Source organism: Triticum urartu, chromosome 4 (genome assembly GCF_003073215.2).
Source record: "Triticum urartu cultivar G1812 chromosome 4, Tu2.1, whole genome shotgun sequence".
Classification (NCBI taxonomy): domain Eukaryota; kingdom Viridiplantae; phylum Streptophyta; class Magnoliopsida; order Poales; family Poaceae; genus Triticum; species Triticum urartu.
Window position 1 is genome coordinate 533,913,960 of NC_053025.1, and position 12,001 is coordinate 533,925,960.

General features: G+C 41.2%; 3 protein-coding genes across 10 annotated transcripts; 2 read left to right on the forward strand and 1 right to left on the reverse strand.

Annotated features, from left to right (window-relative positions):
• The first annotated feature begins 793 nt into the window (after positions 1–793).
• On the forward strand, positions 794–3,057 carry LOC125552480 (expansin-A24-like). 5 transcript variants are annotated; one of them, XR_007303630.1, is made up of 2 exons: positions 794–1,050; positions 1,820–3,057. XR_007303630.1 is itself a non-coding variant. In XM_048716051.1 (2 exons), exons 1-2 carry the CDS (start codon positions 906–908, stop codon positions 2,808–2,810), a joined length of 330 nt encoding a protein of 109 aa, XP_048572008.1. In that variant the 5' UTR covers positions 794–905; the 3' UTR covers positions 2,811–3,057. The 5 variants fall into 5 exon arrangements, 2 of the variants coding, with proteins under 2 accessions (XP_048572008.1, XP_048572009.1); XM_048716051.1 differs by having other exon boundaries at positions 2,626–3,057; XM_048716052.1 differs by having other exon boundaries at positions 2,635–3,057.
• Positions 3,058–3,212: 155 nt separating this feature from the next.
• Positions 3,213–9,468, reverse strand: LOC125552478. 4 transcript variants are annotated; one of them, XM_048716048.1, is made up of 10 exons: positions 9,361–9,468; positions 8,941–9,058; positions 8,588–8,836; positions 8,383–8,466; positions 7,945–8,286; positions 7,780–7,854; positions 7,164–7,703; positions 6,801–7,073; positions 6,565–6,718; positions 3,213–6,492 (listed from the first exon to the last, which is right to left on the reverse strand). In XM_048716048.1, the coding sequence occupies exons 2-10, from the start codon at positions 9,008–9,010 to the stop codon at positions 3,411–3,413; spliced, it is 4,869 nt and encodes a 1,622-aa protein (XP_048572005.1). In that variant the 5' UTR covers positions 9,011–9,058; positions 9,361–9,468; the 3' UTR covers positions 3,213–3,410. The 4 variants fall into 4 exon arrangements, with proteins under 4 accessions (XP_048572005.1, XP_048572006.1, XP_048572002.1 ...); XM_048716049.1 differs by having other exon boundaries at positions 3,213–6,718; positions 6,801–6,988; positions 7,424–7,703; XM_048716045.1 differs by having other exon boundaries at positions 3,213–6,718.
• A 511-nt stretch (positions 9,469–9,979) lies between these two features.
• Positions 9,980–10,595, forward strand: LOC125552479 (expansin-A24-like). The gene is made up of 2 exons (XM_048716050.1): positions 9,980–10,208; positions 10,277–10,595. Exons 1-2 carry the CDS (start codon positions 10,024–10,026, stop codon positions 10,584–10,586), a joined length of 495 nt encoding a protein of 164 aa, XP_048572007.1. The 5' UTR covers positions 9,980–10,023; the 3' UTR covers positions 10,587–10,595.
• Positions 10,596–12,001: the final 1,406 nt, after the last annotated feature.

Below are 12,001 nucleotides of genomic sequence, written 5' to 3' on the forward strand. Positions count from 1 at the left end.
TAGCTTTCGTGATTCGTACAGCATGGTCTGAACAGTTGCGGAAGATTTAAGAGTCAGCGTTGGAAATGTCCTTAGGTCCTGGTGCACTCTTGCTCGGCGGCCTAATCCTGTTATGACCGAGTTTTGCTTTATTTGAGGGCTTTCTCATTATTTTATATCGTTTGACCCTGTACTTATGGTTTGTGCTTGATCTATAAAACAGGGGGATTTTTTTTCGTAAAAACCTAGCAGACAATAAATCCAGCTAGACCACGCACCCTTGCATCCAGACGGGACGAGTTCAACTCTCGATAGATCTTCCTTAACAATTCTATGTTTCTTCGGGAACAAGCCATCACGTTCCTTCATGCCGATGGGCGCCGCCGATGTTTAGGACCAGGTGCGGTGATCCGTTCGATTCAAGGAACAGGGGAAGCACATTCTTCCTCAGACAATGGGACGCGGCGAATACCCAAAGCTAACAGTCAAAAAAGTCATGCAAATATCACGCCCTGAAGTGAAACGTCAAGCAAGCACTTTGAAATCGCAGAACGCCGTCCATTTCTTCAGAAAGTGTCAAGCAAATACCGATGAAGAGCCGTTGTTATAAGAAAGAAGAAAATGGACCGGACGTGTCTGCGCGTAGATACAATATTCAGAGTAGCCCTTAAGCCATGCATGGTGCGGCTGCACGAGCGTCCACATGCATGGGCACGCTAGCCCGCCTCTCGTGATGACCATGCCGAGTCCCTCCAGCAAAGGCTATATATACACGGACATTAATCAAACTATCAGAACCAAACCCTCACTGATACAAGAACAAACACATAAGCTACAACACAGAGCTTCCCATCCCAGATCAGCTACGTACAGATAGACAAGTTGGTGAGTTTAATTTGCAAGGGCATCCACATCCAGCGACAGACATGGCGTCGGCTCCAGCTCGAGCTATTGCGGTGGTGGCTCTCGTGTTCGCCTGCTCTGGGCTGGCCATGGCCGCGGACAACGCGCCGACATGGCTGAGGGCGCATGCGACGTTCTACGGCGGGGCCGATGCCTCTGACACCATGGGTAAGTAGCTTATTTCAAAGTCATGTATGGGCCACTTGAATAGTTTTTTTTTCAAGAATACGCCAATAGCATACCTTAGTTTTATAGAAGGAGCCAATAGCATACTTTAGCTTACTAGTTAAAGGCACGTGCTTTGCACGTGTGCGTTCTTAATTAAAAACATCATACATGAAGAAAATTTTAAATACAGACGATGCACTTTGACAAACCTCTTGCCAACTTACAATGTCCGTGGACAAATTTGATTTTCTTATATTTTCAAAACATGCATAGAGTAATTTTGGTTAACACTTACTCCATCTGTAAATTAATATAAGAGTGTTTAGATCACTAAAGTAGTGATCTAAATGCTCTTAAATTAGTTTACGGAGGGAGTACTTGACAAACTTACAATTTCCCGCAAAAAAAAGAGAGAGACAAACTTGAAGTAAACATTCTCAAAACAGTAAGTTACATCATGGGATTAAAGTTTGTTCAAGAAATAATCATCTCCGCGCATTCTACATCACTTGGATGTACATGGAATGTAATGCATTCTACCTTGCATAATATTTATTGTCAACAAAAAAATGGATATGTGTCGGTCCATATATACTTTTTTAGTAGTCTATATCAGTCCATATACAGTCCTAAAATTCATGGGGAAAACGTGAGAATAGCCTCTTCCACTTGACCTTCTGTTTTTCCCCAAATTTTTATTTGTTTCTATATTTTTTATTTTTAACAAATTTGTTTTTTATTTGAGGGGAGATCGTTGGACCTTCTGCAGGCTAAAATATGGATTTGGGCTGACATTCGGCCAGACGGGCCTTGAAGCCTGCCACTGGGCTAGCTGTATGGAGCCCCACTCAAAAACGCGAACCAGGTCCTCCTGCCTCTGGCTGTCGAGCGGAGTTCTATAAAATGAAAGACCGTCGTTGTCTCAAAAAAAAAAGACTGTCGAGCGGAGCGCCGCCGCGCTGCCGCACCTTCTCCCGTCCCCGCCGACCCGCCGAACGCCGACCCTAGGACTCCCACGCCGCTGGCGCAGCGCACGACCCGGCCATTGAATATCGTGCTGGACTCGCCCAGTCGTCATCAGCAGGCACAGCGGCTCCTGAATTCAGCAGCCACGGCCGCACACAACACACGCCGGTAGGCGGCACACTTCATGCCTCCGAGCGATGGCGCACGTGAGTAGCACCGACCGTAGCATCACTACATCAACATTCGGCATTTAGCAGGCATCAGCATGGTTTGTTCTCCAATTTCGGATTTTATCGGATGTCTCTGAGGGGATTCAATTTCTGATTTTTTTTCCAATTAAAGAACGAAGAATAAGATTGATGGTTGTGATCCTTTTTTTGATAGAGAAGTGTGAAAATTGCTGATTTGTAGGTTCCAAAAATAAAGAATAAGCGTGGTGATTGAAACATTTGTGCCCCCATTTGTTGCTTACAAAAAAAATCATATAGTTAAATTGTAATTGTTTCTATGTCCTTTCAATGTAACTAAATATATTGGATGTTGCCAATACTAAGAACAATTTTTAGGTTCGTTGTCATTATTGTGAATTTTCATATCTTGTATTTGTAGCTTCTGCAGGTGTAATTTCAAGGTATCACCATGGCAAGATCCTCTTTGTTGATAACCAGGAACGTGAGAATTGTTTCGATGCTGAAAACTCTGAAGTGAGCACTGTGAAGTATGATATGCACTTGACGCTGGATCATTGCACTACCCCATTGAGTTCGAATATGATTCTGCTAACTCTGATGTAGCGCCAGCATGTAGAAGCTACAACATCTACGCTGATGTTCGTAACCTTCGTTCCTGGTTTATCACCTGTGTAAGTTCCCGAAAATTGGTAGGCAACGCGCTGGTTCTGTTCATGTTCTTGCTGCCCAGGCACATCAGATTAGAATTAGTAATCTATCTATGGATGGGGCATGTCCCTCCATTGTTGAGTTGGTTTGTAATGACTCTGTAATTGATTTCGTATGACTAAAGCAAAATGGTCTGTGCTCCCTTCTGTTGACCGGATGATTCTGTTGTATGTTAAAACTGAAAAATGTCAGTATATTGCATATACATGTGAAGCCCAATGGCTCGGTATAATAAAGAATGATATTTGCTCACTTATGTTGCTGGATTTTTGCTATATGCAATAACTGAAAAAGGAATGGTACATCTATAAGACTTGAGTATTGTATATGCTAGAATAATACCACTGCAAATATATCTTTTGGTACATAATAACTCTCACAGGGACAAGCTAATGACTGAAACCCTATATAACATTATATTTCCTGGGTAGTACTATTTACAGGAATACAACCATATTAGAAACATCACACGGCAATACACATCATGTACATGAATTATACCAAAACATCCCTGTAGACAATATTTTTTGTGCTTTTCCCTGATGGGTCAATATCCTTATTTGGTTTTGCAAGTACTCTAGTTGTTTGTCTTGATATCCCTCTAGACAGAGCGACATAGAGTTGGCCATGAGAGAACACCGGCTCAGGAAGATAGATGCCAACATTTGGGATGGTTTGACCCTGGGCTTTGTTGATTGTCATGGCAAAACTAAGCCGAATTGGAAATTGCTTTCTTTTAAACTTGAAGGGGAGAACATCATCCTCTGAAGGATAGAGAGGAATTCGTGGAAGGAACACTCGCTTCCCAGCATATTGTCCGCCAATAATTTCTGCATCAATAGCGTTCTCTTGAAATGCCTTAATGATAAGCCTTGTACCATTGCATAAACCATTAGAAGGATCAAGGTTGCGAATCAAAATAACAGGGCAGTTGATCTTCAATCTGAGAATATGTGGAGGAAGGCCATTAGGTGTGAGTGAATTTAGGAACTCAGGTTGATAGTGATTATGTGGATCATCAACCACTGAGTCAAAACTGTAATAGACCTTTTCTTCTCCAGGAAATCGGTCAATAAGCATATCATTTAACTCATCCACATATTCATTCTTTGTGGAAAGAATTGCACGTGCACTAATATAGGACGGTGAGTTTCCATTTTTGTCCATTAGAGGAAAGATGTCATCAATTAACTTACTAACAGAGGCCTTCAAATCCGTGTAACCTATAACAATTTCTTCAGGCAGGCGCACATATTCTTGACCAATTGATTCCTCTTTACCGTTACCAATTCTAAGGAGAAAATCAGAGAACCATGGATCAAACAAAGCCCTCATATTGCGCCAAAGTTTGATATGTTTTATGTCTTGCCAAAGATAAGACTTCTTTAGTGTAGCATCTGTAATTTGTGCTCTAGTGCCATGCCTCACCACTGGAAGAACCTGTCTAAAATCACCTCCAAACACTACTACTTTTCCTCCAAAGGGTGATCCACAACCGGTGATATCTCGCAGGGATCTATCAAGTGCCTCCACAGCTTGACGCTTTGTCATAGCAACTTCGTCCCAAATTATTAAAGACGACCTCGTGAGTAATTCTGCAGTTCCACTCTGTTTACTGAAGTTGCACATGCTGTCATCCTGAATATTAATGGGAATTTTGAACCTGGAATGTGCTGTTCTACCGCCAGGCATGATAGACGCAGCAATGCCTGACGTTGCTGTTGCGATAGCTATTCGCCCCATCGATCGCACTTTAGCGAGCAAAGCCTTATAAAGGTACGTTTTTCCTGTACCTCCCGGACCATCTATGAAAAAAACCATACTCTTCTGGTGCAAGACATGAGTCATTATCTCATCAAAAGCAAGTCGCTGCTCATTGTTTAGCTTGTTATACAAATCCAAGTGTTCCTGCTCAACCTCAATAAACATCTCATCATATAATTCTCTCCAATCTAAGCTCTCCAAATCATTATCATCCAATAAGCAGGGCAAGTCAAAGTTCTTTATGTCCTTTCCCATTGAATATAACAAACTTCTAAGATCTTTAAGCACCATCTGATCAATTACTTCAGCATTTACATTTTCTCTTCGAAAATCATCACCCATGGCTTCAAAATGCTTGTCCCACAGTTCACGGACATTTGTTACCTCGCAGAAAACTAAAATTGTTGCAAAAAGTCTTCTAAGTGCAGATGGCATTTGAAATGCCGCAGCCTCGCTGAGACAATCAGAAATACTACGATCATCCTCAATGAGACCCCTTCTCTGTGCAGCCTCTCTAAATGTCGAGAAAATAACACCATCAACAGTTCGTAGATCCTCAAATGATTTGGCTCCCCTCACGTGATTTAGTAGTATCCTCAAATAATAACGCTCTCCTTCAGCAGGGTGCGCAGACACAAGTCTACCAATCTGAATTCGTTTCTGCTTGCGACGTCTCCAATTCTTGCAACTGCTATCCCACACAAAATATTCTGGAAACTCCTTGTACAAGAAATTCCTTGCAAAAATATCAACAGAATTCATTCTAAAATATTCACTAAGCATTGTTTTTGAAGATGATTCTCTGCGTAACACGCTATCCAAATTATCAGAATCTTCATAATGCACAAGATGCATATTTGGCAAATGGACCTGTAACTGCAAAACTGGAGGTGACATCTCACTTAGATTGAAAGAATAAATCCTCCATATAGCCTCTGGAGGTGATATAAACCTTGCATCCCTATATTCGCGAATCTCATCAATAAAAACATTATCTCCTCTGGACTCAATGACAAAGGATGCGCGATCATGACCTTTGTAGATGTATTTAAATAAATATTTAACGGCCTTAATGCTAGAGCAAACTTCTACATTTATATGGCAATTATATCGCATAAGTAGAGATGGACTATAAGGAACAACCCATCTATTATCCAAGACCGCACCCCTAATGCGAACTCGACAACCATCATCCCTCCGTCTATAAATTGGATATGAGTCCTTTCCTTGTAGTGTTGTCTCTGAGAATGTCCGTGGATAATGGTATCTACAACTTCCATTTTCCATGCAAGTATTCTTACTGTTGAGAACTCCGCATGGTCCATGCATCATGTGCTTAATAACTAAAGCATGCAGTACAGGGTATTTGTCTTTATCTGGGATCTCTGCTGATATTATCTCATCATATTGATCTGGATTAGTAATCTTGCAAGTTGACTTCAGAATAATTAAGAAGTGTGCATGCGGTAGGCCTCTCTTCTGAAATTCTATTACATGAACATGTGCAACAACTTCACCAAATAATTTCCTCTTGAATAAAAGATCTTTAAGATCCTCCAACTTTGCCTTGAAGACCCGTGCTACCAAATCTGGACGATCTTGTGGCGATTGACCTGGTTCCAGCTCTCTAGTTATCTCTTCCCATTGCGGGTTGCAAGTCATTGTAATGAATAAGTCTGGCTTTCCAAACCGTTGGACCAATGCCATTGCATCTAGATACCTTCGGCGCATGTCTCTTGGTCCTCCAATAAATTTTGGGGGGAGCACAATACGCTTTCCAGTCATGCATGCACGTGTCTCACCGGCTACAACACTATCAACCAATCCTTGATATAAATCTGCACGTATGAGAACCTGAGTTGACTGTTGTAAATAGAAAGCCAACCTTATTGATTCAATCTTGATGTACATATCAACAATATACTGTTGAGTTAATCTCTTTCCAAATAGTAAGACGTTGAACTCGCCATCTCGGATTTGTAACTTATAACAATAATATTCCCTTGGTGATACACAAGAACCAGAGCTCTTTTCCACTCCTGCATTCAAGGCAAGTTATGGTTAGATAAATGAATCTGAAACAAAGTAATCAAGCAAAAAAAACTTGAAAAAAAAACTTGCCTTCTTCGCTGAGAGCATCTGCTTGATCATTTCTCTTCCTCTTACCATGGGGAGCAACTTTTGGTAAATTCAGGTTCCATCCAACTTCCCCATTCGGGAAAAAAAGTGGATATGACAATGGATCATAGCAACCATGGTATGCTTTTATGTATTGTGGTTTGTCCGATTTACCGTAAACCATGATACTCCTGTCAAAATAACTTCGAGGATTATTTCCCTCGACCCAAATTGCTGCTACTTGTGATGTTGTCGGAGCATTATATACTCTTTGATCTAAGGCAATATTTGTGTTGAGCTCAATATTATATTCATCAAGGTTTGGAATAGAACCAAGGTTTCTAAATATTTGTGCATAAGGATTACTTGAAAGTATATTCACCAACTTCCGGATCAGAGTTTGGTCAAGGTTTGGCGAGTGAAGAAATCTTTGTTGCAAATCTGCATCCGTGTCATAGAAGTATAACTGTAAATGCTTGGGGCCATCTTCTTTTGGAACCAACTGGTCAATACGGTGATAAATTTGGCCCTGTGCGCGAAAGGTGTATACTCCAGACCTCCTATTGCAGAATCTTTGGTCCAAGATCACACCAAGAGAGGTAAAAGAGAAATGAGAATTGAAGTACCGTATATGATCTTGGAAGTATTTTGCATTTGGATCCTGGCTCGTGTACAACTGACGCAATTCATCAGGAACCACTGGGGTTACTATCTTTACTTTTCCATTCATGCAACAAAATGTTGGCGTCTCATATTGGAACCTTTTCGCATTGCAATGTCTACAGTTGGGCACTCGCTCTAGAAAATGATAGCCACGGGGCAATTTATGATATATATGATCATATGGATCTGCTTGTATGCATTTTGTGACATGCTTTGGCTCTTGATATGATTCAAAGTCAAGACCTGTGTTTTTCAAAAGTAATTTAGTAAGTATTACAAAAATTGAGAATCATTGATGAAAATATCAGTCAATACTTACATGGTCTATTATACATTAGACTCTCATCATTCACATCATCGTACTCAATAGAGTCTTCAGTATTTGCCAGATATTCTGTTAAAAATTATCTCTAGTTGTCAATAGATGAAATACTTGCTATGTGCAACATATAATTAAATCATTGTTATTTATGACTAACATTACCATGAATGGCAGGAAAAGAATCCTGGGGCACATAAATGAGGTCTTCATGCAAGTTGTTGGTCTCTCTGCCACGATCCCGTGCAGTACTACAACTTTCTTTTTCTGGCCTCTGTCTTTTATTATGGCCACAAATCTCTTGTACGTGTGTTTCTTCTTGATCATGTGACAGTTCTGAGTGCATGTTGACGCAACGATGTCGCTTACGCTGACGTACATTTTTCAATTCATATTTTGCAGCTTGATCTTCCGAGGATATTGATGATAAATATATGCCAGATGGACTGATGGTGAATCGAGTTCCAGCTTTTGGACGACTTGTGCCAGAACCACCAACATCCGCCACTGTTTTAAGGAAAAAGGGTCAACGACAGTGTGATGAAATATACAAAAAAATAAATTTTGATATTTGATATTTGTTAATTCATTACGTATCACAACCTTGTTTTCCTTTTGATGAAGACCCCAGTTGAGTAAATACCGAATCATGCTTCTCATAGTTTGAACTGGCCACGACTTCCTTTCCTGTAATGTAGGTTCAACCTTATCCCGTCAAAAATTATACATCATATATTAAAAAGGTAAATGAACATTCAATGGTCATTGATAATATTAGAAATGAATATTTTGTCGATTAGAACAGTACCTGTCATGCATATGTTCTTATTAGCTCTTGTATTTTTCTGCTGGGGTGCTGGTTGTGTATTACTACAACTTGCGCTGCACTCACGCCTCATTCTTTTGTACTCACGATTCCTTTGCAAATAGGCTTCCCTCTGATATGGAGTCATTTGCAAGTATCTATCCCGGTCACGGTAACGCTTACGCTGGGAAGAATTCATTTGCGTAGCATTTCTGGTTTCAACTAAAGGATCATTCTGCTCTCCAACGACAGCTAATATTTCCCCACAAAACAAAACAAACAAAAAACAAATAGTATGTCAAGGCAAAGGATTGATAAGGATAATAATTAGATATCAAGATAATAAAAAAACTTACAGTAGTTCCTTTTTGGTGAAGTTGTTGGGTGAACATTTGTAATATCTCTGAATGGAACCCGGCCTTCCATCTTGTCGATTTTACTTGATTTTGTAAGCCAAGTGTTTTCAACCACAACCTACAGTATAAGCATTAGACCATTTTTTAGGTTACCAAACCCAAGAAAAATAATTAAAGCATATACAAATTTACAAATAGCCATGAGACATGAACAGAATGAACATATGTTGCATTGCCTTTCATAGTGTACTGTTTGGACAAAAACACAAACACCTTGCGTGCAAGAAAAGTAGAAAAATCAGCAAGCTACAATCGGACCAGTGGATTTGTATTTCATATCATTGTAAGCAAGAAGAATCACTTGCAGAACATTCTCACGCAGCAAAATTCCCAAAGGAGCAGAAGAATCAGCAACCTCACCTGTGATCAGCGGCACCTGTGGTCAGCTGGCCGTAGATGGATGTCCAACTACTCTGAGCCTGGAATCACCAGGCGCAAACAAATTTCGAAGCAAGCCACAGACTGCAAGGAGACAGGGCTGGAGATGCAATCTGGACGTGGAGGTGATTCGGAGGTGCTGCCGTGCTGGGTGTGTGGACGGGGGGATGGACCAATGAAGCTGGTGGTGTGTGACCCGCGGGCTAGAGAAATTGGAATACTGGATACAGAGCATCCAGATTACAGGGGAAAGATCAGCGTGAGGAGGTTGGCGGGGAATTAATTTGCCAGAGCCTGGAGGCTACCGTGGGTCGTGGAGTTCTCTAGAAGCGCGGCTCATTTTCAGGTTTGGCGGGATTGCGTGGGCGACGAATCCGGATGATACAGGCCGTTCGATTTAATAAGTTGACGGCCACAGATGATTCCATCTTGGATGTGGCGGGTAAAACAAGAGAGAAGAGGGCAGATTCAAATATTCAAAAAATCGTGTACTATAGTAGTAGAGATAGAAGGGGCCAATTGAATAGTGAATACCACATCTCGTGTGGCACGTGGACGGCGGCGCTGAGCCAGGCGCTCTTCAACGACGGCGCGTCGTGCGGTCAGTGCTACTAGATTTCTTGTGACCGCAAGCTTGCGGACCCGATGTTCTGCAAACCCGGCGTCACGGTGACAATCACGGCCACGAACCTTTGCCCGCCTAACTATGCACTCCCGAGCGACAATGGAGGATGGTGCAATCCTCCGAGGCCGCACTTCGACATGGCGCAGCCGGCCTGGGAGAAGATTGGTGTGTACAAGGGTGGCATCATCCCTATCATGTACCAGAGGTAACATCACACGAATATTTATCACTGTTATGTGCCTGTCTGCAAGTTAGTAAAGCCGATTTCTGCAGGGTTCCATGCGTGAAGAAAGGTGGGGTGAGGTTCAAGATCACTGGTCATGATTACTTTAACCTAGTTAACGTATTCAACGTGGGAGCTGCCGGATCGATCAAATCGATGGATGTCAAGACCTCTGATTCAGACGCATGGGCGCCAATGGCTCGTAACTGGGGCGCGAACTGGCAATCTCTAGCGAATCTTACCGGGAAGATGCTCTCATTCAGATTGACCAACACAGATGGGCAGACGCTTGTGTTCAACAATATTGTGCCAACTGGATGGACGTTTGGGCAAACATTTGCGAGCAAATTGCAGTTTTAACTGATCACTGCCAATGGAGCGATTTATTAGGATGTCAGTGGTTTGTGAGCATATCATCACACATTGGAGAGATGTCTGTAATTTCTTTATTTATGGTGTGGTGCTTTAAATATTAATTTTAAGCACTACTTGTGTACATATATTGATTAATTGGTTACCCTCATGTAGCTCCAATATCTTTGTACGAGTTTAACTTGTTGTACATATTTGTGTTTTTATTAATTTGGATGGTGTATATAGAACATGATTGGTTCTACCGAGTTACCTCGAATGTTTATTCTCTCGCTTTGGTTGTTCCTTAGGTGACTCAGAAATAACCATTCCAAATCAATAATAATAACCCATTAGTATAGATAATGGCCTTAGAAGCCATTGTACAATACAACCCTCAGACGGATCCCATGCCTAGAAATATTTTGGCGTGAAAAATTCTTATCAAACAAAAAAAATTCCCTTTTACCTCAGAATTGGCTTCGGTTATCATGAAAAATCCACTTCAAATAGAATATATGTAAAAGGCCTACCAAACACAAAAAGGAAAAGAAAATAGAAACTAAAAGTGCAACAGTTAATGGGACAGTACAAGATCAACCTCGAGAATATCAGGATTAAACTCAATGAAAAGATGAGTACACAATGCATCATGGAAACTCATGGATTTTTTTGGCTCAAGAGCTTGGATGTACAAGAAAACATATCATACTTAGTGCAAAAATGATTAACAATAGGAAGAATTTAAGATCAAAATCCAAAACATACAAGATCATAACATGTAAGCCGCTTTTACATCGAACCATGTGCGAATGGGCGGAAAGATAAACATACGAGATTTTTTGCCTTGTTAAACTTTACATTTACCAAATATGAATTATGTCTTGATTATGGTAGGGCGCTAAGCCCCTCATACGACAATGAGGTTAGAAGGGACAATTGACACCAAGAACTCTTTGGAAATCCTTTTGTTAGTAGGTTATATTGTTACTTATTTCCAGAAGAAGACACCAATGCTATTGAGGAGGCCATGGCATTTCTCCTTTTATTAATGAGAAACTCCCCTTTAATGAAACTAAAGTGTCATACTCTCATGTTAGGCATTTTTTTATGACATGATTTCTTTGAAATCCTCTAGATTGTTTAAGGACCAGACCGTGGGGGCATATCAACCTTGTGCAATACCCTGTAAACAAAATGAGTACTCATGTTGCTCCCTCCCTGGGGAGGCATGGGTGGTAACACTAGAGGCTCAGACTCCTTCCCCTCTACCACATCCTCTACCTCGTCGTTTTCGGTAGAATATGTCGGGTAACCATCTTGGTCTATGATGGCAGTGTAGCATGATCGATGCATTGTGGTATGGCGAGCCCGATGTGGGCTAGGTGGGCCGCACCATGGTCAAGCGGTGGCACTGGTGGGCT

Bases quoted from the DNA above. Each gene is read 5' to 3' on its own strand.
- LOC125552480 (XM_048716051.1), top strand. From the start codon at position 906: ATGGCGTCGGCTCCAGCTCGAGCTATTGCGGTGGTGGCTCTCGTGTTC. The intron at 1,051-2,625 runs GTAAGTAGCTTA...TTGTATTTGTAG, and splicing joins CGATGCCTCTGACACCATGG to CTTCTGCAGGTGTAATTTCA.
- LOC125552478 (XM_048716045.1), bottom strand. From the start codon at position 9,010: ATGGAAGGCCGGGTTCCATTCAGAGATATTACAAATGTTCACCCAACA. The intron at 8,837-8,940 runs GTAAGTTTTTTT...GGGAAATATTAG, and splicing joins TTCACCAAAAAGGAACTACT to CTGTCGTTGGAGAGCAGAAT. The intron at 8,467-8,587 runs GTACTGTTCTAA...CCTACATTACAG, and splicing joins TAAGAACATATGCATGACAG to GAAAGGAAGTCGTGGCCAGT.
- LOC125552479 (XM_048716050.1), top strand. From the start codon at position 10,024: ATGTTCTGCAAACCCGGCGTCACGGTGACAATCACGGCCACGAACCTT. The intron at 10,209-10,276 runs GTAACATCACAC...CGATTTCTGCAG, and splicing joins ATCCCTATCATGTACCAGAG to GGTTCCATGCGTGAAGAAAG.